General features: G+C 41.3%; 2 protein-coding genes across 2 annotated transcripts; one reads left to right on the forward strand and one right to left on the reverse strand.

Annotated features, from left to right (window-relative positions):
- Nucleotides 1–316: 316 nt before the first annotated feature.
- Nucleotides 317–5622, forward strand: LOC139473238 (uncharacterized). The gene is made up of 4 exons (XM_071255769.1): nucleotides 317–457; nucleotides 1316–1390; nucleotides 3140–3241; nucleotides 5260–5622. The coding sequence occupies exons 1-4, from the start codon at nucleotides 416–418 to the stop codon at nucleotides 5506–5508; spliced, it is 468 nt and encodes a 155-aa protein (XP_071111870.1). The 5' UTR covers nucleotides 317–415; the 3' UTR covers nucleotides 5509–5622.
- Nucleotides 5623–9438: 3816 nt separating this feature from the next.
- LOC139473197 (uncharacterized) lies at nucleotides 9439–22726 on the reverse strand. The gene is made up of 12 exons (XM_071255719.1): nucleotides 22619–22726; nucleotides 21561–21708; nucleotides 20949–21085; nucleotides 17908–18043; nucleotides 16713–16808; nucleotides 15180–15292; nucleotides 14983–15074; nucleotides 13867–14020; nucleotides 13111–13206; nucleotides 10860–11018; nucleotides 10647–10739; nucleotides 9439–9519 (listed from the first exon to the last, which is right to left on the reverse strand). Exons 1-12 carry the CDS (start codon nucleotides 22724–22726, stop codon nucleotides 9439–9441), a joined length of 1413 nt encoding a protein of 470 aa, XP_071111820.1.
- Between the last annotated feature and the right edge of the window lie 2467 nt (nucleotides 22727–25193).

Genomic DNA, 25193 nt, shown 5'->3' on the forward strand with positions numbered 1-25193 from the left:
ATATAAATAAATAAATAAATAAATAAATAAATAAATAAATAACAACAACAACAACAACAACAACAACAATGATGATGATGATGATGATGATGATGATGATAAAAATAATAATTAGGTAATAAATTAAAAAAAATCACATATCTTGTAGCTGCTATTGTTAGCGTAAGAAACCCCTGTGGTGACAAGTACCAAAGAAAAAGGTCACCCAGATAATGGCTAAGTGTGAAAAATTCAGCTGTGATGTGCTTTATTACCAACATACAAGTAGGTGTAGCACTGTTGTTGACAAGAAAGTTTCTGGAACCTTGGCATATGTTTGTTCTCATGTCGACAACTATTTCCGTTTATCAGCGATCAAAGAGTTCACACACTCAGGTCGTCAGGACAGCTTAAATCCAAACAGCCATATTTCTCAATGTTGCTACCGATTCTTCTCTCCAGTGTGTCTCTGGCGCTTGTAAGTTTGAATCTCATAATTATTGTTAATTGTGGTTATATTATAAGATTGATGTTGTGGGTTTAAATAGGTTCGTTGAGTTTGATAGCACAAACGTCGTTCGCTGGCTGTAGCAGGACACACTCATCTGTAAATTTGTATATCAAGCATATATTACTTTTTTTACAGTTGTTATCCGGCCCTTGAAAATACGGAGTACAATAGGTCTTCAGCAACCCATGCTTGTTGTAAAAGGCGACTATGCTTGTCGTAAGAGGCGACTAACGGGATCTGGTGGTCAGGCTCGCTGACTTGGTTGATGCATGTCATCGATCCCAATGGTGTGGATTGATGCTCATGTTGTCAATCACTGGATTTTCAGACCGCCGTCATATAGCTGGAATATTGCTGATTGCGGCGTTAAACAACAAACAAACAGTTTTTTTCCATGTTATGTGAGAGGCTTGATATGCATTTAGGAAGTTCGTATTAACGCAATAGTGTTGATATACCTACCCAAAATTGTAAATCAACCTGATGAAGGCGTAAGTTTATACTCCGAAACGTTGTGTTCCTCATCATAAAGAAGTTGACATCCGTAATTTCTCGTCCTTATGTGTATCACTTCTAAATGCCTTTCAAAGAATAAAATTGAATGTTTTTGACGTTAACGTGTATATTTCCTTCCAAAGCACATCGTCAATACTCCAAGGGTTTGTTAGTGGTTATGTTTTATGGTTTTGTCGCTGTTTTTTATATACACCAGATGATGGTGGGACGTAGTCTGTACAAAACATGTGAAGTATGAATGGTGTCTTCAACAGTGTATCGCTCACATGTTCCTTTCTGTGTTGTATAAGTATTTCATATTTCTGGCAGGGTCAGTTCCTGTTTGCTTCGAATGCTCAAATTTCCTATCGGAAAGGGTTCCAGTTTGAGTACCATCCCACCACGGTAAGTGATGAGATAAACATAATGTATTTTCAGGTTTGTTTTTGAGTATCTGATGCCTTAAAATGTCATTCAGAACCGGCAGCGTTACCACGTAGGATTAAAGGTGCCATTGGGAATATTTCAACAGTCTTGTGACGAGACGCTGTCTTGAGGAAACCTTTGAAACATTTGATTATTTACAGAACGCCGCCATGTATCTTCCCGAGGCAAGAGGGTTTACTGACTTTAAAAGTCTAGTTTCAACCCTTGCCGAAATAAGCTGAAATTACTGGACTCGGCCGTAGCGCGACCAGTGGCTATTACCAGTTATGTCCCTTCTAAGCCTCCCCTATGGACCAATCAGATTCCACCTCTCGTATCACTTGTCTTTGCTTCACACAAAATGGTGGCGCCCAGTCAGGGCGATCTGATCGATAATCAAGAGCTATATTGTGAAAAAACGGGTCTTACATCGCGAAATGCATCAAATCACTTGAGCACCTTGATTAGAAACATGAACAGATTTGGAAAATATCTGCCGACTAGCAAATCCTGCAATCGACCGAAATTTGCACGACAGTTTACGAAACGGATTTCGATTTCGGTGAGCTAGTTTGATTGGACTTTGCATAGACTCGTTAGTCCAGGAAAAATGTAATTCCATAATACCAGCCCAGTTCGGCAAGGGTGGAAACTGGACTTTTATAGTCAGTTAACTCTCTTGCCTCGGGAAGATGCCGCCATGTTGCTGGGGTATTGCCAATCAATTATCAGTTATTTACTTCATGACATTCTGGATAAAGAATGGATAGAAAAAAAGTATTTCGTCACTCAAAACCATCGATAGACACATGTGATAACGAAGCATGATTGTTAAAAATTTCAAACCTTTATCAATATATTGCCACCGGCAATGGCGATGTATTATAAGTTCGATTAATCGGTACACCCTAACACTGTTGCAGAAGAGTAAAATATGAGTGTCAGTAAAGATTTATCCTGCAAAGATTTCATCGAACGTACATGTATACCGAGATTTGACATGAATTATTTATTTCATAATTCAAGCATATGAACAAAACAGTCCTGTGTATACTAATGTAAACAATGATATGGAAGTCTCTATAATTTTCTCAGTTGCTCAAGATGGAAAATCCTCAAGTTTTCTGACTTGACATTTATGCTTTTTTCATTTGTATCAAAGTGCAAATATTAGACAATTCTTCTCTTGGATATAGATGCTTATGCACGATCACGTATATGCATCTTTCTGAATAGGATAAGGCGAAATGTGGCCCACTGAACATGTCACATAATATAATTCCGGAAACTTTGATATTTTGGTATAAAAATGATCGGATATGGATGACCTAGTCTTTTCTCTTTCTGACATTTGCAAGTTTTAAACAATTGAATAAGAATGTCTAAAATGAGTGGAAAAGACGTAATTTACAAGTTCAAGAGAAAATCTATCTACGAGCATGATCGAGACACAGATGGTCTGTACCAAACTGATGTCAAACATTCCGAAGGCATTATTGAAAGGAAATCGTACTTATCATACTATCACAGTACTGTTGCAGTGTTGTTATTGACCTTGCAACACTACAACAATAGTATTTTAACCATTGCGATATTATAATAATTGGTAAAATAGCGCCCTTATTATTAATTGCCACCTTTTGCTTATTTGATTTCTGGGTGTGGCATAGACCCAGGCGTGAGAAGTAATATATTGTTATGTTATGTAAGCATTCATATTTGTTTCAGCATCTTCTGACTGTGAAGAATACATATAGTTGTTACTTTGTTGGAACGGACGATAGCCTGAGGACCCGGATCAAGGATGAACACAGCAGAGAAACACTACAGGTAAGCACGACTTGTGTTATAAGGGGCGCTTCTATGCAGAGCTACGTACATGTACGTCCCTTTGTTGTGGTAGAACTCGATGCTCGATGATCCTATTCATGAGCAATTGGATTGTCAGCACCGTACCCACGCGCGTGGCAGCAAAATAGAATAATGGTCATTTTTTTCCTGGGAAATTCTTCCGGGGAAGAATAGGTCTTCAGCAACCCATCCTTGCCGTAAAAGGCGACTATGCTTGTCGTAAAAGGCGACTATGCTTGCCGTGAAAGGCGACTATGCTTGTCGTGAAAGGCGACTATGCTTGCCGTAAAATGCGACTATGCTTGTCGCAAAAGGCGACTATGCTTGTCGAAAAAGGCGACTATGCTTGCCGTAAAAGGCGACTATGCTTGTCGTAAAAGGCGACTATGCTTGTCGTAAAAGGCGACTATGCTTGTCGTAAAAGGCGACTATGCTTGTCGTAAAAGGCGACTATGCATGTCTTTAAAGGCGACTATGCTTGCCGTAAAAGGCGACTATGCTTGTCGTAAAAGGCGACTATGCTTGCCGTAAAAGGTAACTATGCTTGTCGTAAAAGGCGACTAACGGGATCGGTTGGTCGTCACTGACTTGGTTGATGCATGTCATCAATTGAGTGGATCGATGCTTATGATATTAATCACTGGTTTGTCTGGTCCAGACTCGATTATTTACAGACCGCCGTCATATAGCTGGAATATTGCTGAGTGCGGCGTTAAACAACAAACCAACCAACCATCAACCTGGGCTATTCACGATTGCAGGAATGAAAACCTTTACAAATCGTTATGAAAGACAGTGAATGTGTTCATTGAATGATAATGAGACTTTATTCGTTTCAACAGTTGCAGGCAACGGACTTACCAACACTTTTATGTTGTAGTTTGGAAAATCAGTCCTTTTTATTCTGTTAGCTGTATTTGTGTATTTGATCATGTCAGGAGACCAAACAATGCAAGTGTATGGAAAACAATTTTCTGTTGAACGTGTCTGATAATTATATTTTACAAAATGTCAAAGATTTCCTTAAGCTTAAACATTTGACGTTTACTGGGGGCCCAAACGGACCGTTATCAAACCTTGTCCTTCACAGGCGTTTAAGAGCTACTCAGCTTAAGATACTGTTCAAGGCAGCGTTAAACCAAACTCAGTATTGCAAATTGTAGTTTGTGTATCACTGGCAGTTTGGTATTTCAGCGTTTCCTTTAGTAAGCGTTTACTTTGTATGAGCGGAGACCAGGATGATCAAGCGTTATCAGGCACAAGTCTAGATGTGACTCGTTCCTAACTGAAAGGATCTGTTGGGTAGCCTATTGGTTAAGCGTTCGCTCGTCACGCCGATGACCCGGGTTCGATATGGGTACAATTTGTGGAGCCCATTTCTGGTGTCCCCCGCCGTGATATTGCTCGAATATTGGTAAATGCGGCGTAAAACCATACTCACTCACTCCCTTAGCTGAAAGGATACTCTGGTTATGGTCATGAATCCAGATTCGCTCAGACAGAGATGCGTGGCCTGGCAACACCATCCAGTGTTCCACCAACTTCGAGGTCACATCTCAAATTGTGGGAGGAAAGCCCGAGGTGATGCAGGTCTCAGACGTTTACCACTTCGGTGAAACGCACGAGCACGGGTATGGTGCTGGCAAAACTAGAAACATAATCGGGGCGTTTGTCTTGTCTTGTGATAAAGCTAAACTAACCGTACAATGTACCCCTATACGGCTAGGAGTTGATCTTCAGCAACCCATGCGTATCGAAAGAGGCCACCAACGGGATCGGGTTGTCAGGCTTGCTGACTTGGTTCATGCACGTCATCGTATCCAAGTTACGTAGATCGATGCTCATGATGTCAATCACATGATTGTCAAGTTCAGACTCGATTATTTACAGACCGCCTCATAGAGCAGGAATATTGCTAAGTAAGGCGATAAACAGCAAACAAACAAACACACAAACAAAGGTTTCATTGATTTGATTCATGATCTTACTTTTTTCAGGACGAATTAATTGGATTCATTCACAATAACAAACACATAGCAAGGACAAGCCTTGTACAAGCTGCCATCGCCCACAACGACGCAGCAGCGACATCCGGCTGTGTCGGGAACAGCTTGTATGAACTGAAATATCCGTCAGAGGGCACCACCACCACTCAGGGGCAGACAACTACGGAACGCACTACTCAGGGACAGACAACTTTTCCGACAACACAGAGATCAACGACACATGTCGTAACCATGGCATGACGTCAACGGAAAGTTGTTGTATTATGAATATTTAAGAGAGGATGTCCACGATGAAGCGTTGTCTTTGTTTTTGTAGAAAGTAATGAATTGATTATTAAATTGCTTTGGAGAACACGTCGTGATCTTGATGTGTTATGTAGCTATGTCAATATTATGTTAGGAAGTAGAACAAAGCTTCATGTAAGTAGCTGAGACTTATTATGAGTCCCGAACACGTTCAAAATTGAATTATACCTGCAAAAAGGTAACGACAAACCAAAATCGCAGTTATGCGTGTTTGACATAAGCGTTTAAAATGCCACACTGAGTATCCTCAATATCACATACATTAAGGGTCCAAAGAGCCTTGTGAGGTGAGGTGAGGTGAGGTGAAATTGGGTTTAACGTCGCGTCCAAGATTATTGCACTTATATAGCGACGTGCATGTACGTTTGTGTGTTTGTGTGGGTGCTTGTACTAGTCCGGACTGATGCCGATTTATAGTGCTAACCCACTGAGATACCATGCCGCAGTTTAACATGAATACCCCACTCAGACACAGTATACTGACTCCGAGCCGACCAGTCCTTGTTTTAGCTCTCCGGGCGGACGCTCTACCACTGGAGGATGCGGTTTCCAAAGAGCCTTGTAAATGTGGAAACCTCAGACGGCGTATAAGGTGCAATATTGGTGAAAATTGGCCATATAGAAGCGTGCTACAACACGAAGAAGGTCGGACATGGGAGATCAATCAATTCCTTCAAATTTATTGACGCCCATGCGCTTAAAACGTTTTATTTGTCCGTTTTGAAGCCCATGGTCTAAATAACGACGGGGCATAAATCCGGTAGTTTCAACATAACGTCGACATAACGTCATTGTACATTACGTCAACACTGGTGTATAAGAGCGCGTAAAACATGATAATACGTTTGTTCCGAATCGGCTTTGATGATTCGTTTATCTCAAAACCTGAAAGATAATATAAGCATACTGCATCTACTTCTTATAGATTCAATGATGTCGGCTGGTCGTCTGAACTGTCGTGTACAGGTAGCCCCTCAACAACATATTTTAAGTAAATATATCGCCAATATGGATTGATGCAGTCAAACGGCCGACGATAAAGCGTTAAATGTATACTGAACCGCAAAAGAAACGTCACCCCAAGTAACATTGCATGAAAAGTTGTCATTTAAATATCTGCGTAATTTTTGTCAAACTTTCTAAACTTTAACAGTACCTTGTCCGGAAAAATGAAATTTGATGATACAAAACAAAGCAGATGACAATAAAACCGATCCCCCATCGCATCACGACAAGGGCCATGGTAACCCGATGTACGCGAGTTCCGTGCAAATTAAAATGCACATGCATTCCCCCATTTCGTGCCCTAAAAAATCCACCCAGATCGGATAACATTCATTCGTTATTGAATTGCTGGACAAACCTGGACAAACCGCCCGGCAAGTCAAGTCCATATACAGGCTCCAGCAACGGTTCCAGATCACCAACACTACATGGAAGGCCAAGTTTCACCACCCGACGTCAGGATCGTCAGAATGTGCGACAGCATCTTCAAGATCGCTTTGTTACTGCTGCGGAAACTGCTCGACAGACCATGGGGACACACCAGCGACACATTAGTGCGGACACCGTGCGTCGGTGATAACGAGCAGATAACTCCACTGTCACAGGCCACACCGAGGACCCATTCTGACACCACGTCATCGCCGGGACCGTCTTCAGTGGGCAACACATCACCAGCATTGGTGCCACAAGCAGTGGAGAAGAGTTCTCTTCTCAGACGATAGCCGTTACTGTATCTCAACAGCAGATGACAGAGAGAGAGAGTCTGGCGACGCCGTAGGGAACTTTATTCAGATGCTTGTGTTGTTGAGAGACTCGTTGGGTGGTTCGAGCATCATGGTGTGGGATGGAATTGGTCTTGCACATAGTGCCGACCTTGTGGTCATCCAAAACATCGGCCCAGGGAGCGGCAATGGTGTCAGCTCGGTACATTGATCAAGTCTTGAGACCACACGCCATACCTCATTTGGTACGTCGCCGCAACCACGGGTTTCAACATGATAACGCCCGTGCCCACACTGCGAGAGCAAAAAGAGACTACCTCCAGCAGAATGACATCAGAACCATGCAGTGGCCTGCCCGATTTAAATCCCATTGAGCACCTGTGGGACGAGAATCAAAGACGGTTGAATGACGTCCAACCAAGGCCGACAACTGCAGCTGAACTGCGTCAGGCGTTCCTCAGAGTGTGGGCTCAAGTGCCTATGGCCTTCATCAACCGCCTCATCCATTCCATGTATCGACGTTGCACGGCAGTCATCAATGCGCATGGCGGACAAACGAGATACTGACTTGTGATGCCATTTTCTCTGAGACTAGTGTTGTGGTTCTTTTTAAGAAAATTTGACACTTACATTTCAACCTCGACTAATGGGATCGGGTGGTCAGGCTCGCTGACTTGGTTGATGCATGTCATTGTATCCCAATTGCGTGGATCGATGCTCATGATGTCAATCAGTGTACATACTCGATTATTGATAGACAGCCGTCATATAGCAGGACTCTTGCTGAGTGTGACGTTGAAAAACAAACAGACAACAAACAAACAAATCTGTAAGAAATATGATCATGACTAATGTCATTTACCCAAAAATACAGCCATATACCCATTTACGACATAAATAATGACCGTCCCACGTCAACAACGGTTCACACTTTAGAACATGACTTGTGCAATCAATAATAACACATTCTCAAAACGTATGGATAAAATTTGATTTAATTTTATTGCCTTTAAGAGTGTGTCAATGAGTGATGTCATTAGAAGAATGCACAAACTGACAAAGAAAAAAACACAAATGGAACAAACCCAGTCTGTCCGAGCCGTCTGTCATCCATAGTTTCGCTGCCCAACATGAAACGTATGTCGTTGCTCCCACTGATATGCCCTCAAATAACACAACCAGTGCATGTAAGAATCACCACATTAATTGTTTAATCAAAGAACTTGGTATAAGTGACATATCAAATAACACAACACATGTAAGGCCAGTATGTTAACCGAAGACGAAATCTGCCGAAACCATGCACCGGTACTATCAACGTTTGACTTGACTCTAAAAGCAGCAGACATGCCAATTCCTCATTTGCACTGGATTCCGAAGCTCCATAAAACCTTACAAAGAGAGATATATTAATATTGGTTGGAACGGCAAATGTACCACCAAATCCCTGTCTTAACGATGAACCATAATCCTAATTACAATCAAGGAAGAACTTTCTTTATGTTCACAGAAAGTATTTTAGACACGTGGAATTAGTACCATGTGGATTCTTAAAAAAAACAGCATTTCCTTGACTTTTTGCAATCTCAGAAAAGAACCAGATTCAATTCTGTCAAAACATGTGCTTTTTTTTAACTTTGTACACCACTGCCCCACATGGCAAATTAAAGGACCTTTGCTACAAAATTATAGCGATATTGTTACATATATTCAGGTCATTGTGAAAGATTTTGGGAAGAAGTATTCTCCATGGGCACCAGATGCGCTCCGCTTATGCATATGAATCAGAACTTCTGCTCATATTGGTCAAGTCAACACAAGGTAAGAAGTCTAACTTAAACTTCAATTCTTAAATCAAACAGATCCTGTGGGCCAAAATGACCACCTCGTCCTTTGTTTTAATGTCTCCAAAACCTACTTTTGCATTAAGGCATGACATACAGGCAATGTTTCTGTTTGAGAAAAGTCACTAATGATAATTACATCGTCTCGACCCCAGATCGTGGAATGTGCATATAGTCCCCCTTAACTAAACACAGCCATGTCGCTATTGCATCTACACCAGGTAGACATAGTTACATCTGTACAAGCAGACACATTCCTTTCCTGAATGTAATGTTGTTTGGCGTGGTTAGTATTAATCCGTCTGGGGTTTGGCTGCCTTTGGTTTCTTCTCCATGCAGGTATTGAGGAACGCTATGGTTGCGTTGCGTCCTTGCTGCAAATACAGGTATAAGTCTTTAATGTTATACATCACGTCGTGCACACTCTGTCACGACAAAACTTTATACCTGCCTTTCTATGAAGATTTCAAAGAGCGTCATACGACTCGTGCTAATATGTTGTTTGATCAAAGTCATATCATTCAAGGCTTCGGTAAAGCTTTCAACAAGTTTTATATTAGAAATGTGGAGGACACTGACAAAGTTGACGCATCTGTCCAAAATGATGTCCGATGCAGTTCCCTATTTTGACATGTGCCATTGCTCCCTGTGTGTTCTTTTAGGTGAACACTTGACCTGTCTTTGCATGTGTTTGTGACGGGTGCCATCGGCACGGCAGGATACGGTTACCTTTTCGAACACCTGGTGTCATTGATAGGGATTCAAAAACACATGATCTTGATGAAGTCTCAATCATACAATCGACTCACCGATGCACTGAGACATTAATCTGAACCATACGGACACGGGGTAGAAAAGGTTTTCAGCAACCCATGCTTGCCGTAAAAGGTGACTATGCTTGTCGTAAAAAAGGCGAATAACGGGATCGGGTGGTCAGGCTCGCTGACTTGGTTGATGCATGTCATTGATCCCAATTGCGTGGATCGATGCTCATGATATTAATCACTAGATTGTCTGGTCCAGACCGCCGTCACATAGCTGGAATATTGCTGAGTGCGGCGTTAAACAACTAAGAAACGAAACACACCTTATGCTACCGATACATTTCAATTGATCTTTTTAATTTATAGTTCAGTAATATCACAGCTGAAGACACCAGAAATGGGCTTGACCTTTTTGTTCGCATGCTTGGTGTAATTCGGGCATCCACTACCAACCACCTCTAGACTCATGCATTACATGTATTTCAGAATGTATTTAACAATAATTAAATTGTCGTAAAATCCCTTTTAGCATTATGAATGTTTTTAGCAAAATGATATTAAATCCGCTAATTGATACTATAATACACGAAACTTAATTTGCAACAGCCTCATAAACTATTATTTCAACTTTTTTGTTTGCTAATGCTTAAAAATATGTTTTTTGAGAAACTAATCAAACATAACTGTAGTAGGAGAAGATTCAAGTTTTTGATTATGTAAAAAGTCCTCGTATGTACCGTGATGAGGAAGTCGATGTCTTCTTCTTCCAAGTCATCCATGGTGGTGATGTAGTCACAGTCGATGCCGATAGAACGCTCAAGGTCACGCCGCTGTTAACCGGACACATTGGATTATGAGATTAGACGTAATTTAATAACTTCAAGTATTTTCATTAATTTTTAAAACTATATTTTTTATTAAATTATAACATCTGAAAGACGCCTACTTACCTTGATAACCACCTCTTTATGACGTGCTGTGATGGAGTCTATTATTGCAATCATATACGTGGTCAGGCTGTCTATCGCGTGCGACGGGCGACTGTGGGCGCCGTGGTGGATTGGGACGCCTCTCTTGGCAAAATATGACACCAGGGCGTGTACAGACACCTTGAGCAGTTGAAAGGAAAGACTGTGCAACAGTTGTTTTTATCATCATCGATTATCAAGGGTACTATATTTCCATTCAATTATAATATATAGCATGGACACGTTCCTAACCATGGGGGTATATGTTTACCTCAGAGGTACACCACACCCCCACCACCACCCAAAAGAAAAGAAAAGTAAATATATATATATATATATAATTAAATATTATTTCGTTTGTACGACATCATGGATGTACTTTCTGAGGAATCAAATAATCGTTTCTCATAATCAAATAAATGTTAGTATCATCACTATTTGGTGGTGATTCTTAAACTCGTGCTTGTGATATGGCCGGAATAATACAACTGACTTTGCTATTAAGATTTCGGAAGGTTATGAGAAGGATTTTGATGTTTTTATTCATTATTGCGTTCGTGGGGGTATAAACATAAAATACGTAGTGTATTATTTACAAAAATGTACGGTACGCACATAGGCTTCGACGTTTATACTTCAATAAACGCAAAACATATTGAGGTGAGGTGAAATGGGGTTTAACATCGCGTACAAGATTATTGCACTTGACGCGCATGCATGCGCGCGTCCGTGCGTGCGTGTTTGTGGCTGCTTGTTCTAGTCCGGACTAAGGCCGATTTTATAGTGGTTGCCCACTGAGATACCATGCCGCAGTTTAACATGAATACCCCACTCAGACACAGTATACTGACTCCGAGCCGAACAGTCCTTGTTTTAGCTCCTTAATGCCGTTCTTCTGACAGTGCAACAACAAGTACCGTCTTGTAATGTCGTTTGTAACTGATATAAATGAGTACTAATATTATATGACAATGCTGGGACAGTTAGCTGGGATACATCCCCCCTCCCCCCCCCCCCCCCCCCCCCCCCCCCCCCTCCCCCCTACCTTCTACCTATATACAATGTTATTTCCAAATATGTTCAGTGTTCTCAAACCCGTGAAGATCCGGGGAAGAATAGGTCTTCATAACCCATACCTGCCAGACTCGATTATTTACAGACCGCCGTCATATAGCTGGAATATTGCTGAGTTTGGCGTTGAACAACAAACAAACAAACAAACAATGTTCTCAAATCAAAGGTAGCTACTTGTGTGTGAGGATCCCTCATAATTCGGTATCGTTGATTGTGTATGTCGCTCCTAACTAAATTCATGCGTTGCCGTAAAAGTGGATCAGAAAAGGAAATATCAATATATGTTGGTAACAGATCTTCAACTGTTTTAGTGCGAATTGTGGTATGAAAGAACACTTTTGTGCAAATCACATCTGATGAAAAGGCTTCTTTAATAATGAAAGAAAAGAAAATATCTTCATTCATCGTCACTTATAAGTTTAAGCTTCATGTAATGATTAAAGAAACACCGTTATAGTGTGGCGTTATATTAGAAAGGCAACATGGCGTAATTAACCAACACCAATGTGTTACTTGTACACTTAAAACGCAATGGTTACTTTACTCAACAATTGAAACAGAAGAATTTAAAGCCATTAAGTTTGAAACAAATTCTGAATACAACAATGAATATCAAAGTTTCTAAGTCTCTTGTGATCCGTATGATGTAAAAAACGACTTTTATCACAGTTGACGTGATTACACAAATTGTCATTACAGCTCCATATAAAAACTCCAAAAACGTCATAGCTAGGGCTGGGACGAGTCCAAATTTACTACCCGGGTACGCACCCCTATTACCCTACCCAGTGTAGGTCTCAGGAGATGTCTCAAAATGTCCGATTGGGAATTTTTTTAAGCATAGCTCTTGCAAAACGTATTTAGATACATGTATTAAACAATTTGGTCATGCATACACTGAAGTTGACTTAAGATATATCTTTATTCAACCATATGAAAAATCAGAAGGAACGGGTGTATAGTCAGAAAGAAAAACAAACATTAACATCTTGTAGTGTAACCCTAGATTTCGAGATAAGTTTAGTCATTACACAATACATCACGTGACTAACCACGGGTCGGGGTAGTCCTGTGGGTACCCAGGTCCAACTCAGTACCCACTCGTCCCAGCCCCACACACAGCTATAACCGGGAAGAGAGAAAACATATTGCTACTCACAAAATCGTCGCCATATCTGTCAATCTCATCGAAAACTTTATCCGGTTTCGTGTTTCCGAAAAGAAGTTTGTATTCCTCTGGGCTTATGTCACTGCTCTGAAAATTCAGGGAAGCAGGATTAATTACATTTATATGATATACACCTGAGACCCAGTTTTAAAATACTTTTATGCATAAGGCTATTTGTTATGAATAGAGTGGTTTTTTTCAGTCGTTATATACATGTATGGGGGTACATGGCAATGGATGACAAATCTTTATAACCATCTTTACAATTAGCAAGAATTCAAGCATTGTTTCTCTGTTATAAAAACCCGAGACATTACTAAGTGGGAAGGAAAGAAAATTATAGTTATCAATCAAAATCCGAATGTTTTTACATTTTTATATATACATATTTCCTGATAGACATGCACTAAATTTATAATCAGTTTTCTTCATATCGATATTTCTGAATTGATACATGTCTGACAGGCTTAAGGTATTCCGGGCGGTCGGGTAGTCTAGTGGTTAAAGCGTTCACTCGTCACGCCGAAGACCCGGGTTCCCGACATGGGTACAATGTGTGAAGCCCATGTCTTGTGTCCTCCGCCGTGATATTGCTGGAATATTGCTAAAGCGGCGTAAAACCATACTCACTCACTCACTTAAGGTATTCCAAGATGCGTCCGTGTTCGCATGCCAATAAGATCGCCTTGAGGTTGGAAACGTTTTGTTTTTTAAAGAAGTGACAGAAAACATAGTTCCTGTAAATACCTTAAGAGCGTCAGTGAGCTCAGTCTTAGTGATATGCATGCTCTGATCCAGGTTTCGCTCACGCAGACACGCCATGAGTTTGTGCGCGATCGCCTTCACGCTATCCTGCTTCCTGTTGTCCGCGTCAATCTTTGTCATGTGAGGCAGGCGTTTTCTGGAAGGGAAACGAAGAAGTTCCGGTATATTTTTGGATTTTCATCTGTGTGGCTACGACCAGGACGCGATAAGGTACACATTGGATAGTGACTGAGACGCGATTGAGTCGCGAATTGGTGGCGATCTTTTCTTTTCAGTTATTGTTTCTGGTACATGAATGTAGAGCTCACCTTGCACTTAAGCAAAAGTGAGGACTAACAAAATGATATCATGCCATGTATATCTCACACACACATATTTCCAAAAGTGTATATTAAACGCCAGAAAATAATAATTGTCAAAACCGGTCGATATAGGGTAGATATACGGTAGGTGCCCCGTGCCGATCGCGATCCCATAGCGACGGGACCTTTTCACAATATTTTCCTGTCCCGATTAAAATCCGGTAGGTTTCAACACAAACGTTTCCGAAATAACAATAAAGACTAGTGTACGAATCTTTGTTGTTTCGTCTTCCTGGTCAGGTGCGAGTATAATCATATCTTCTTAGTCGCCGCAATTCGATTTGAAAAGTCGTCCCATGTTTTGTGTCGGAATGCTAGAATCAGATTGACCCCGAGTATGATTCTTGGTCAAAGCAGTAGACGTCCAGCATCACACAGGATGTCCTTTTCATAAAGGGGACTGGAATACATTTCAAGGCTAGGCCACTAACTCACTCAGCCTCTTGGTCACACCTACCTCATCGACCCGTGAAGATCCGGGGTAGAATAGGTCTTCAGAAACCCATGCTTGCCGTAAAAGGCGACTATGCTTGTCGTAAGAGGCGACTAGCGGGATCGGGTGGTCAGGCTCGCTGATTGGTTGATGCATGTCATCGATCCCAGCTGCATGGATCGATGCTCATGATGTTAATCACTGGATTGTCTGGTCCAGACTCGATTATTTACAGACCGCCGTCATATAGCTGGGGTATTGCTGAGTGGGGCGTTGAACAACAAACCAACCAAACCAACCTACCTCATCAATGCGGTGTTAGGTCTGTCTGGGGGATAATCCTTCGTGCGTTCCCCGAATTCACGTTTGAAAACCTCCCTTTCGTCGGTGGAAAACTATAAGAGGAAGTTACAATTACATATACCATATATCAGCTCTTGTGATATGCATTGGTATTATTAATCAGTGAAAGGAGAACGTGAAAACATGTTTGTCATTACCACCATGGCTCCAATCGTCTTCTCACTAAAGCCATCAAACCAGCTGCTCTGTTCCTCCTCGATGTTATCATGGTGCAAGAAGGAATGCTTGGGGTCCATTGACAGATACCATCCTGTAAAGGGACACGCTGAATCTTTGACAGTGCAGGTTATGGCGTTACGTTCAGAGAGTAAGGGTTACTCCACATTTAGCAATATTCATGCCAAATTAGGTGATCCACAAACAGAGGCTTAACATGAAGTTATGTGAGTGAGAGAGAGTGAATGGATGCGGAAAATGAGAGATGTGTGGGTGATTGAGGGATGGAGGGAAAGATGGAGAAACAAGGGTGCTTGTTTGTTGTTTAACGCCGCACTTAGTAATATTCCAACCATATGAATGCGATTTGTTAGTAAGTCATTACCAAAACAAGAGGTTGCAGGTTCGAATCCCACCAAGGATGTTCATCAGTATGCCTAACAGTATTTCTCTCATTCAGGAACCTGATGAAAGCATGTCTGATTACAACTTAAACTTTCTAAGTTAGTGACGACATCTAGTGAAGACATACTAACTGATTAGTAAGTTAGTAGTAAGTCTACTAACATGATAGTGTCTGAGTGCACAGTGAAATTCATTAGGTAAACTTTAAAAACTATTTCTATCAGTGTAGTACTAATGTATTTCTCAGCTATTTCTCAGTATCTGTGGCAACCTTGTGAAATGGGGTTGAACGTCGCGTCCAAGATTATCTTACGTATATAGCGACGTGCATGCACGTGTGTGTACTAGTCAGGACTGACGCCGATTTATTGTGCTATCCCACTGAGATACCATGCCGCAGTTTAACATGAATACCCTACTCAGACACAATATACTGACTCCGAGCCGACCAATCCTTGTTTTAGCCCCTTAATTCCGAGCGCCAGACAGGGTAACAACAAGTACCATCTTTTAACGTCTTTTGGTTTGACGCGGCCGGGGACCGAACCCCGGACGCAGCGTCTCTGGGTGGACGCTCTACCACTAGACCACGGAGGCGGTTCTCCTCATATGTCAACTCTCCACAGATAATACCCATTCGTGACCAATTCGTGTTATTCCGGGACAAGCCGAATAGCGACTCGTGCCCCCCTCATGGACATTTTTGCGACCGGGTTCCGTCTTAGCGCAAACGGGCATAGCTAAAATAATTGTCAACTCGTTGCGTAATGGTTAACACATATTTCCCCATATATTATATATATTTCAGATGCAATTTAAAGCACAACTGGACATGCAGAATTATGCAGAATGATTGAACACATGTAACTGTGTTTTGGGTATATCTTTAGATGCAAGACAAATGTAAAATCAAAAATTACTTCCAAGGGATCCTTTTCAAAGAACTTGAAATCATGCGCGCATTCTGATTGGTTTGTCGTATTTTCGCACATAACATTCATCGATAGGGGGACGAGTCTTCTTGCAGGTTACGGAAAGGGGCGAGTGGTGACGAATGCGATAATACCCAATGATACAGAATGTCTATATCAGTATGTTTAACTGCGTACCATCAAAAGTGTTGATGGGATAGTTGTTGAGAACACCGCCATCAACGAAGTATTCTCCTCTCCCGTTCACAAAGGAATACTTTGGCTTCATCACGACTGAAATCAGACATACGAAGTGAAACACACAAATAACAGACACGTTATTATTTATGAATATGGTACAATATTCCTGCAGTTCCAAGGATGTTGTATATGTTGGAACTATTGGTGTGTTTTTTTTTCTATTTAATGTGAAATTAACGTAATGTAGCTGATAAATGGACCAGAAGACATGGCACATGCACAAATGTTTTTAAACATACATATTGTCAATCGAATTCTCTTCGGTCAGGCCCCTTGGCATAGTGGTAAAGTCATAACTTGGCGCCCTTATTATATTATCAAATATTTTTCAAAGCTCGACAATACGAAACGCGCCAATACGACATATGGCCAAAATGTGCCATTGTCGCATTGTCGCGATTTGGTTAATTCTGACACTTTTTGCTAGCTTTTGTAAGGGCGACAATGCAACAACGCGACAATGTCCTTTCTAGGATTTCATACATCTGGTATTGTAAATAAAGGTGACAAAACCCCTTCCATTGTAAATTTAATTTATATTATAAGCATGTGTTCACGATTCACTATCAAACTGTGATGATGCCAGGTGTTCGTGGAAAGGTGAGAGAATCTGGCCCTTTTGATATGTTATTAATTACAACCTTGTTAAAATATATTAATCTCGTTTTGGTTATTTAAATGAACGTGTTCACGAAGGGCATCTCACCCTATTACTTACCCACTCACCCACTTACTCACTCACTCACCCACTCACTCACTCAGGCATCCACACACTGACTCACATCCCCACTCACTCACCCACTGACTGACTCATTCACCCACACTCTCACTCATTCACTCACTCACCCACCCAAGACCCCCCTCAATCACCCACCCACTAACTCACTCACTCACTCACTCACTCGCGCACCCAAACCCAGTCACTCACTCACTCTCCCACTCACTCACTCAGTCACTCACTCTCCCACTCACTCACTCACCCAAACCCACTCGCTCACTCACTCACCCAGTCACTCACTCACTCTCCCACTCGCACACTCACTCACCCAGTCACTCACTCACTCTCCCACTCACTCACTCACTGGGCTACATAAACATGGGAGAGACTGTGACTGGTGCCGGTCCTCCTCACCTGGGATGCTGAATGACATGGCGAGCGCCTCCATGATGGGGAAGTCCGGAGTTGTCTTGGGATGGAAGTACTCCACACTGGAGGTGGACATATTGGCAGCCACGATGCACAGCTCCTTCCCGTGGTCGTGGTACAGCTGCAAGCGAGGAGCATGTTTTACTGGTGACGAGGAAACCCAGGGATTGAATCGACAGGTCAACTCCGAACAATAACGTACGAAACGAAAGAGAAATGAGAAATGGAAATAATGGAGGAAAACAACAACAGAGTGCCATAATTGAACTTCCGTTATATGTGCATTTAAACTTACAATCCATATTACGAGATAGGATTGCATCTGATATTACATACACTTAGCAAGTGAACGATGGTAAAACGTAGATTAACTAATGTGAAAATGATGTGCTGACAGGTGTAAGTCTTCTGAAATGTAAAATCGTCCAGAATAACCCAATTTAACGTTTAATATGCACAGAATGTATTTCTAGATATGTTCTCACGGATTGGTCTATCTTACAGACCCTGATACAATTATATCAAATACAACCCATGCAATTCTATAATGTTTGGCAAGTCTACATTACTGCAGTATGAAGAGAGTGTCTGGGCTCCCTTTTATTATATTTTTATTAAGATAATTGAACAACTGTTTTTTTCGGTACGATATGTTCATTTTAAAGACTAGATGTGAGACTAACGGATTATTAGTCTATCTTACAGACCCTGATACAATTATATCAAATACAGCCCATGCAATTCTATAATGTTTGGCAAGTCTACATTACTGCAGTATGAAGAGAGTGTCTGGGCTCCCTTTTATTATATTTTTATTAAGATAATTGAACAACTGTTTTTTTCGGTACGATATGTTCATTTTAAAGACTAGATGTGAGACTAACGGATTATTAGTCTATCTTACAGACCCTGATACAATTATATCAAATACAGCCCATGCAAGTCTATAATGTTTGGCAAGTCTACATTACTGCAGTATGAAGAGAGTGTCTGGGCTCCCTTTTATTATATTTTTATTAAGATAATTGAACAACTGTTTTTTTCGGTACGATATGTTCATTTTAAAGACTAGATGTGAGACTAACGGATTATTAGTCTATCTTACAGACCCTGATACAATTATATCAAATACAGCCCATGCAAGTCTATTATGTTTGGCAAGTCTACATTACTGAAGTATCAGGTCTCTGTGCTCCCTTTTATCATACGTTTATAAAGATAATTGAACAACTGTTTTTTTCGGTACGATACGTTCATTTCAGAGACTAGATGTTAGTCTAACGGATTATATGAATATCGACATTGTTCAAATTCTAATACAATCTTCATACATACTAAACTTTCACTTCATGTATAATAATCGAGTGAAATGATTGACCCGTGCTTTGTGTGGGTAGAGAGTGACGGAGAACATAGACGTTGAACTCTTGGTTGAAACTAGAGGACACAGGGCTATCAGACCTGTGATCAAAGTCGGGCAAAAGCTGGGTATCGAGACCGCCTCTGTGGCCTAGTAGTAGAGCGTCCGCCCGGAGAGCGGAAGGTCCGGGGTTCGATCCCCGGCTGCGTGATTACAAAAGACGTTAAAAGATGGTACTTGTTGTTACCCTGTCTGTCGCTTGGCGTTAAGGGGCTAAAACAAGGACTAGTCGGCTCGGAGTCAGTATACTGTGTCTGAGTGGGGTATTCATGTTAAACTGCGGCATGGTATCTCAGTGGGCTACCTGTATAAGTGCAATAATCTTGGATGCGACTTTAAACCCAATTTCACCTCGTCTCACCTGGGTATCGAACCCACGACCAGCGGACTTGATCAAACATTTTATAATTTTCATTTTACTTTGATAAATTCAGATTGAAATAGTCATGGATTGTCGAGAGGTAATTATTTCAGCCGTCATGTCCTTGGTGTGGATCCTGTCAGATTATAATACGTCTATCTACCTGCCTAGATCGATGCTCATGATGTTAATCACGGGATTGTCTGGTCCAGACTTGATTATTTACAGACCGCCGTCATATAGCTGGAACATTGCTGAGTGGGGCGTTAAACAAAAAAAAAAGAAAACAGAACCCACGCAGTTGACTAGTTTCTACATGACACTATAAATCAATCTCATCAATTTTATTTTCATTTGCGCTCTCCTTAGTGAGTGAGTATTGTTTAACGCAGCAGTTTTACCCATGTGGAGAATCGAACCCAGGTCTTCGGCATGACGAGCGAACCCCTTAACCACTAGGCTACCCAACCGCCCCCTCTCCTTAGTACCAGTTTAATGGATGATATATTACATCATTCTGATCATCTTTCGTATAGATTCATCATCAGTTGGTGACGTACGCCGTTGACGTAAAACAGTAAATTACAGCCATAATCAGCTCAGCTAGATCCCGATATACGTATTGTTTAATCTGTTCTCTGTCGGTCCAGTGACTGACAAGGATACTTAGCAGTCTGTATGGATACAAGTAATGGATGCTTCGTATGCAGCGCCCATTACAACGTACACACATCACGACGAACGTGACACAAATGTCACATCAAAAACGCTGATTCGGCCAATCTAAAATCTATTCCTTCACTCAATGTTGAAAACAAGTTAAGGTCACATTGACTCCGTTGCTGTGTGTGTATTCCGATATAAGATCTTTAGATCTGGTGGCATATATTGATTATTAGGGGGCACGGGTGGCAAAGTCGTCTAAGGTGCCGCAATTCGCTGTCCACAGTTGCGTCCCTTGGGCATGCCAGATGGGTTCGAATCCCGGCTCGTTCCGATTACGTTTCTAGGTTTGTCAGCACAATACCCGTGCTCGTGGGTTTCACCGAAGTGGTAAACGTCTGAGACCTGCATCACTTCGGGCTTTCCGTCCAAATTAAGCTGACACGCCGTGATATAACTGGAATACTGTTAAAAGCGGCTCTAAACCCAACTCACTCAGTCACTATTGATTATTAATCAGTCACACGCCGGGATTATACAATATCATTATCATCATGTTGATGTCATGATTTTTTAGCTCACCTTGCCAAACGTCAGCAGACTGTCACCGTGTTTTTCCCGGATTTGTTCGGACATTGCGTTGTAGAATTTCTTGGCAGGGTGCCATCCGTAGCTCCAGGCCAGGTTAGGCAGGAAGGCGAGATACCCGCACGTGGCGTCTTAAGGGAGGATTGAAAAGAATGCGAATTAATAAAAAAAACAATGAGTGTGCTCGGAATTATTCATTATTTTACCCTGGTATCACCAGGTATAGCGACACTAAACAACATTCACTCACTCATTCAGTATCGAAAACTATGATATCTCGAAGTACGTGTCCAGTACAGTGTCTGAATTTTATCTGAATCGACACAAGCCTCCTTTAGGGAAGAAAGTCAAAGGTGACGAAAATCGTAATTAAGGATTGCCTAAATGCAATACACAAAGAGATGGCATGTCCCACACATAGGTGTTGGCTGAAAACATGGCTCACTCTCGGTCTAAATCTAGGATTCGATCCCCCGAACTGCGGAACCTGGCTTGACCAAAGGGCGCAGCGATTTTACATCATCTTACATCACCGGGCCTTTTGCCTACGGGATGATGCCGCCTTGATGCAGATCAAAATGAAAGCAAAGAACATATAATACTTGCCGAGGAAAGCCGAGGCGTCTAACGTCCTGGAGAATTCCTTGACTTCTCGAGGGGTGAAGCCCAAAGCCATGAGGGTAGCAAACACTGCCCCCATACTGACCCCAGCGAAGCGATGAAGTTTGTCATAGATGCCGACTTCTTGGAGGACCTGGAACCAATGTAAATATATTGTCTAACACGGTGTCAGGACAGATGTCCCTGCGAAGAATTAGTCTGTGTATTTGAATGACGTCTTGTGTACCTATATCGACAAACGATGTCGATGGCGTCACAAGGTCTTTGTTGCAGATGCAGGAGCTTGACCCGAATGTAAATACACTTTTGCCAAAAGTAATTTTTCTCTTCAATGTCTAGTGTTCGTCTGTATGTGCATATACAAACCTGAATCGATATATGACACGTTTAATACATTTTATGCTCGAGGTAGTAATATTTAATCAACCAGTTTTGTGTTGGCCTGTACACATGGTAGTATTTGCCTTATAATAACTTTAACAACTTTAGGACTATCACTATCACCACTTTGTTTGCCGGTTCAAGTGCCGGCATTGTAATTATATTAATAATTGAAACATCAGTACATTTCCTATGTAATCTATTCATGAATAAAAAGAACCCGTGAAGATCCGGGTTAGAAATGATCTTCAGCAACTCATGCTTGTCGAAAGAGGCGACTAAATGGATCAGGTGGTCAGGCTCGCTGACTTGGTTGATGCATGTCATCGTATCCCACAGACGTAATAACTATGAGATACAAATGAGATAACCCAACATAAAGCTACCACACCGTTGACCCATGAAGATCTGGGTTGGAACAACCATGGTCCTTAAAGGGGCGACAAAGCGGGTAAGAAACGGCTTACGGGATCGGGTGGTCAGACTCGCTGACTTGGTTGATGCATGCCATCGTATCCCAAATAAGTTAATCGATGCCCATGAGGTTAATCACTGGATTATCTAGTCCAGATTCTCTCATCTACAGACCGCCGTCATGTAGCTGAAATATTGCTGAATGTGGCATTTTACAACAAACAATCATCAATTTAGTAAACAAGTACCTCAAGCGTTCCCATATATGCTATCCCTTTAGCTCCCCCTCCTTCGAAAACGATATTGTCAAAATCGAAAGAAGTTTGCTTCAGTATCCACAGACTGTCGGACTTCATCGCCATTTCGCTAGATAATCACAAATATATCCAAACTAATTGGCAATTCTGGTCAGTGCACTACGGTGAATTATGTAGGTAAACAGGGCGGGGCTCGTACAGGTGTGTGTTCTGAATAATGTGTAACTTTCACATTCACAACTAAGTTTCGAAGGAATATTATTGTTGTTGAAGAGTAAGTTTTATCAGCCTCCATTGATTGAAAGGCGGCAATCGCACACATTGTACACAGGTGTGTCTGTAAGGATGGTATTTGTCATCCTAATGGTTTAATGGCGCGTTTAAGCAAGATCGGCATGTGGTGTCGTTTGATATCACTCTCACAGGCTTACATAAACCGAACATACACAGACACACAGACACAAACAGACACGCAGACAGTCACACAAGTACGCACGCACGCACGCACACAGAGAAAACACACACACAAATATAATTTATATATTCGGTTTATGTCAGCCTGTAACTCACTCACTCACTCACTCTTTTTTATATACAAAACGACTACTTCTTGCTCTTTACCATGTGAACGAAGTAGCCCTGAATCGGTGTGTATGTAAAAGAAAGAAGATGTTATCATATATGTAGTAAGTAGTTTCTTTGTTTGTTTGTTTGTTTTTAACGCCGCACTCAGCAATATTCCAGCTCTATGACCGCGGTCTGTAAATAATCGAGTCAGGACCAGACAATCCAGTGATTGATATCATGAGCATCTATCCACGCAATTGGGATACGATGACATGCATCAACCAAGTCAGCGATACTGACCACCCGATCCCGTTAGTCGCCTCTTTCGACAAGCATAGTCGCCTTTTACGGCAAGCATGGGTTGCTGAAGACCTATTCTACCCCGGATCTTCAAGGGTAACATGGTATGTCGATGTCGGTGTCGGTGTCGGTGTTGATCTCGTGTTCTCTCTTGACAATATTAATGTACCTGATTTGTGTGCTTTCTGTTCTTGAAAACCTCATTCAGGTGCAAACATCTTCACGGTCTGGTTATTGTGGTGTATGGAGGTATATCTCAAAACATTTTTTAATCCGACATTGCACTTTTGAACTGGTCCCTTGGGTCAACTAGATTTATTAGATGTTAGTTTAGTGAGAAGGGCACTTGCCCTATTTCGATGTGCGTCACAATATCCTGATCGGAACCAAGGTCATATGGCAGAACAAGGGAAAGCAGCATGTGAATGTTACAGCACATACAATTCATTCTAAGAGGATGAACATTATTCACTTAAACATTGATTCTTACAAAAGTTTGCACATCTTTTTTTCGATTCAAATCTCAATGAATCGAAACAAATATACAGTCAATGCTTATAATTAAATTCGACAATGAAAACAAATTTTAACTACAATAGTTTAACCAAAATTAGTTGTGTATATCGAAGCAGACAAAAATGACGACATTTATAAACATTCGAGGTGAAGGGATACATATGGTGGCGTGACATCAGGTGATTGTTTAATTTATGCACATAACTTGACACGCCTACAAAGTCATTAGCCAATCAACGTAGAATAAGATCTAAACAATGTTCATAGGACCTGTCAATCAAGGCAAGGGGCGAGAAGAAATGCAACAGTCAGACTGGCACGAACCGGAACAAATATGTCCGGAAAGCGGCTGTTTCAAATTACATGGTCCGTTACCGCCAGATTCAATATTGGGGTTCCCCGACATTCCGTAGTAATAAAGTAGTGCGCCTCAGTGGGCGTGGCTAAACTTTTTACATTCATTTTGAAATGAATGCAATAAAACGTGACCAATGCAGAAAGCAGGGATTTCAATGAACACAGCCGAAATTTAATTATTTCTCATTGTCCACAGAATATTGATTAAGACAATGTCTTTCTCCGGATCCCGAAAACATCATAATACCAAACAAGATATGATATTTCGCAGACATTCATAACACCAGACATATATAAATGACCATTTGTATGCATGTTCACTAATTTTTACTCTCTAAGCAAACATAACTGAATTTTATAAATTCTTGATAAATTATATTAGTTGAAATGGAAATATGCATCACAAAATAATCAAATGATGTATCTCCACAGTAAATACAGTAAAGTAAATACTATCCAGAACAGCAATAGCCATTGAAGCATCCATCGTCTTCAAACTACCTCAAACAATCAAGTGTGAAATATAGGGTAGCGCAGTTAATCCGGGGAGTACCATATCGAGTAGTGAGTGAGTATGATTTTACGCCGCATTTAGCAATATTCCAGCAATATCACGGCGGGGGACACCAGAAATGGGCTTCACACATTATACCCATGTCGGGAATCGAACCCGGGTCTTCGGCGTGACGAGCGAACGCTTTAACCACTAGGCTACCCGACCGCCTCCAATATCTAGTAATCAGTAACATTAATTGGTCCAGGTTTATTGTTTCTTCATTACCATAAACATTTATGAACTTAAAAGGGCACCACGTTCTTACATTAT

The sequence above is a fragment of the Haliotis cracherodii genome, unplaced genomic scaffold (genome assembly GCF_022045235.1).
Source record: "Haliotis cracherodii isolate W230 unplaced genomic scaffold, xgHalCrac1.p SCAF_27, whole genome shotgun sequence".
NCBI lineage: Eukaryota > Metazoa > Mollusca > Gastropoda > Lepetellida > Haliotidae > Haliotis > Haliotis cracherodii.

Coding starts and splice junctions, on each gene's coding strand:
- LOC139473238 (XM_071255769.1), top strand. CDS start 416: ATGTTGCTACCGATTCTTCTCTCCAGTGTGTCTCTGGCGCTT. Junction 458..1,315: donor CCAGTGTGTCTCTGGCGCTT/GTAAGTTTGAAT, acceptor TATTTCTGGCAG/GGTCAGTTCCTGTTTGCTTC. Junction 3,242..5,259: donor ACAGCAGAGAAACACTACAG/GTAAGCACGACT, acceptor TACTTTTTTCAG/GACGAATTAATTGGATTCAT.
- LOC139473197 (XM_071255719.1), bottom strand. CDS start 22,726: ATGAAGTCCGACAGTCTGTGGATACTGAAGCAAACTTCTTTCGATTTT. Junction 21,709..22,618: donor CATATATGGGAACGCTTGAG/GTACTTGTTTAC, acceptor CATTGGTTCCAG/GTCCTCCAAGAAGTCGGCAT. Junction 21,086..21,560: donor AGACGCCTCGGCTTTCCTCG/GCAAGTATTATA, acceptor TCCTCCCTTAAG/ACGCCACGTGCGGGTATCTC.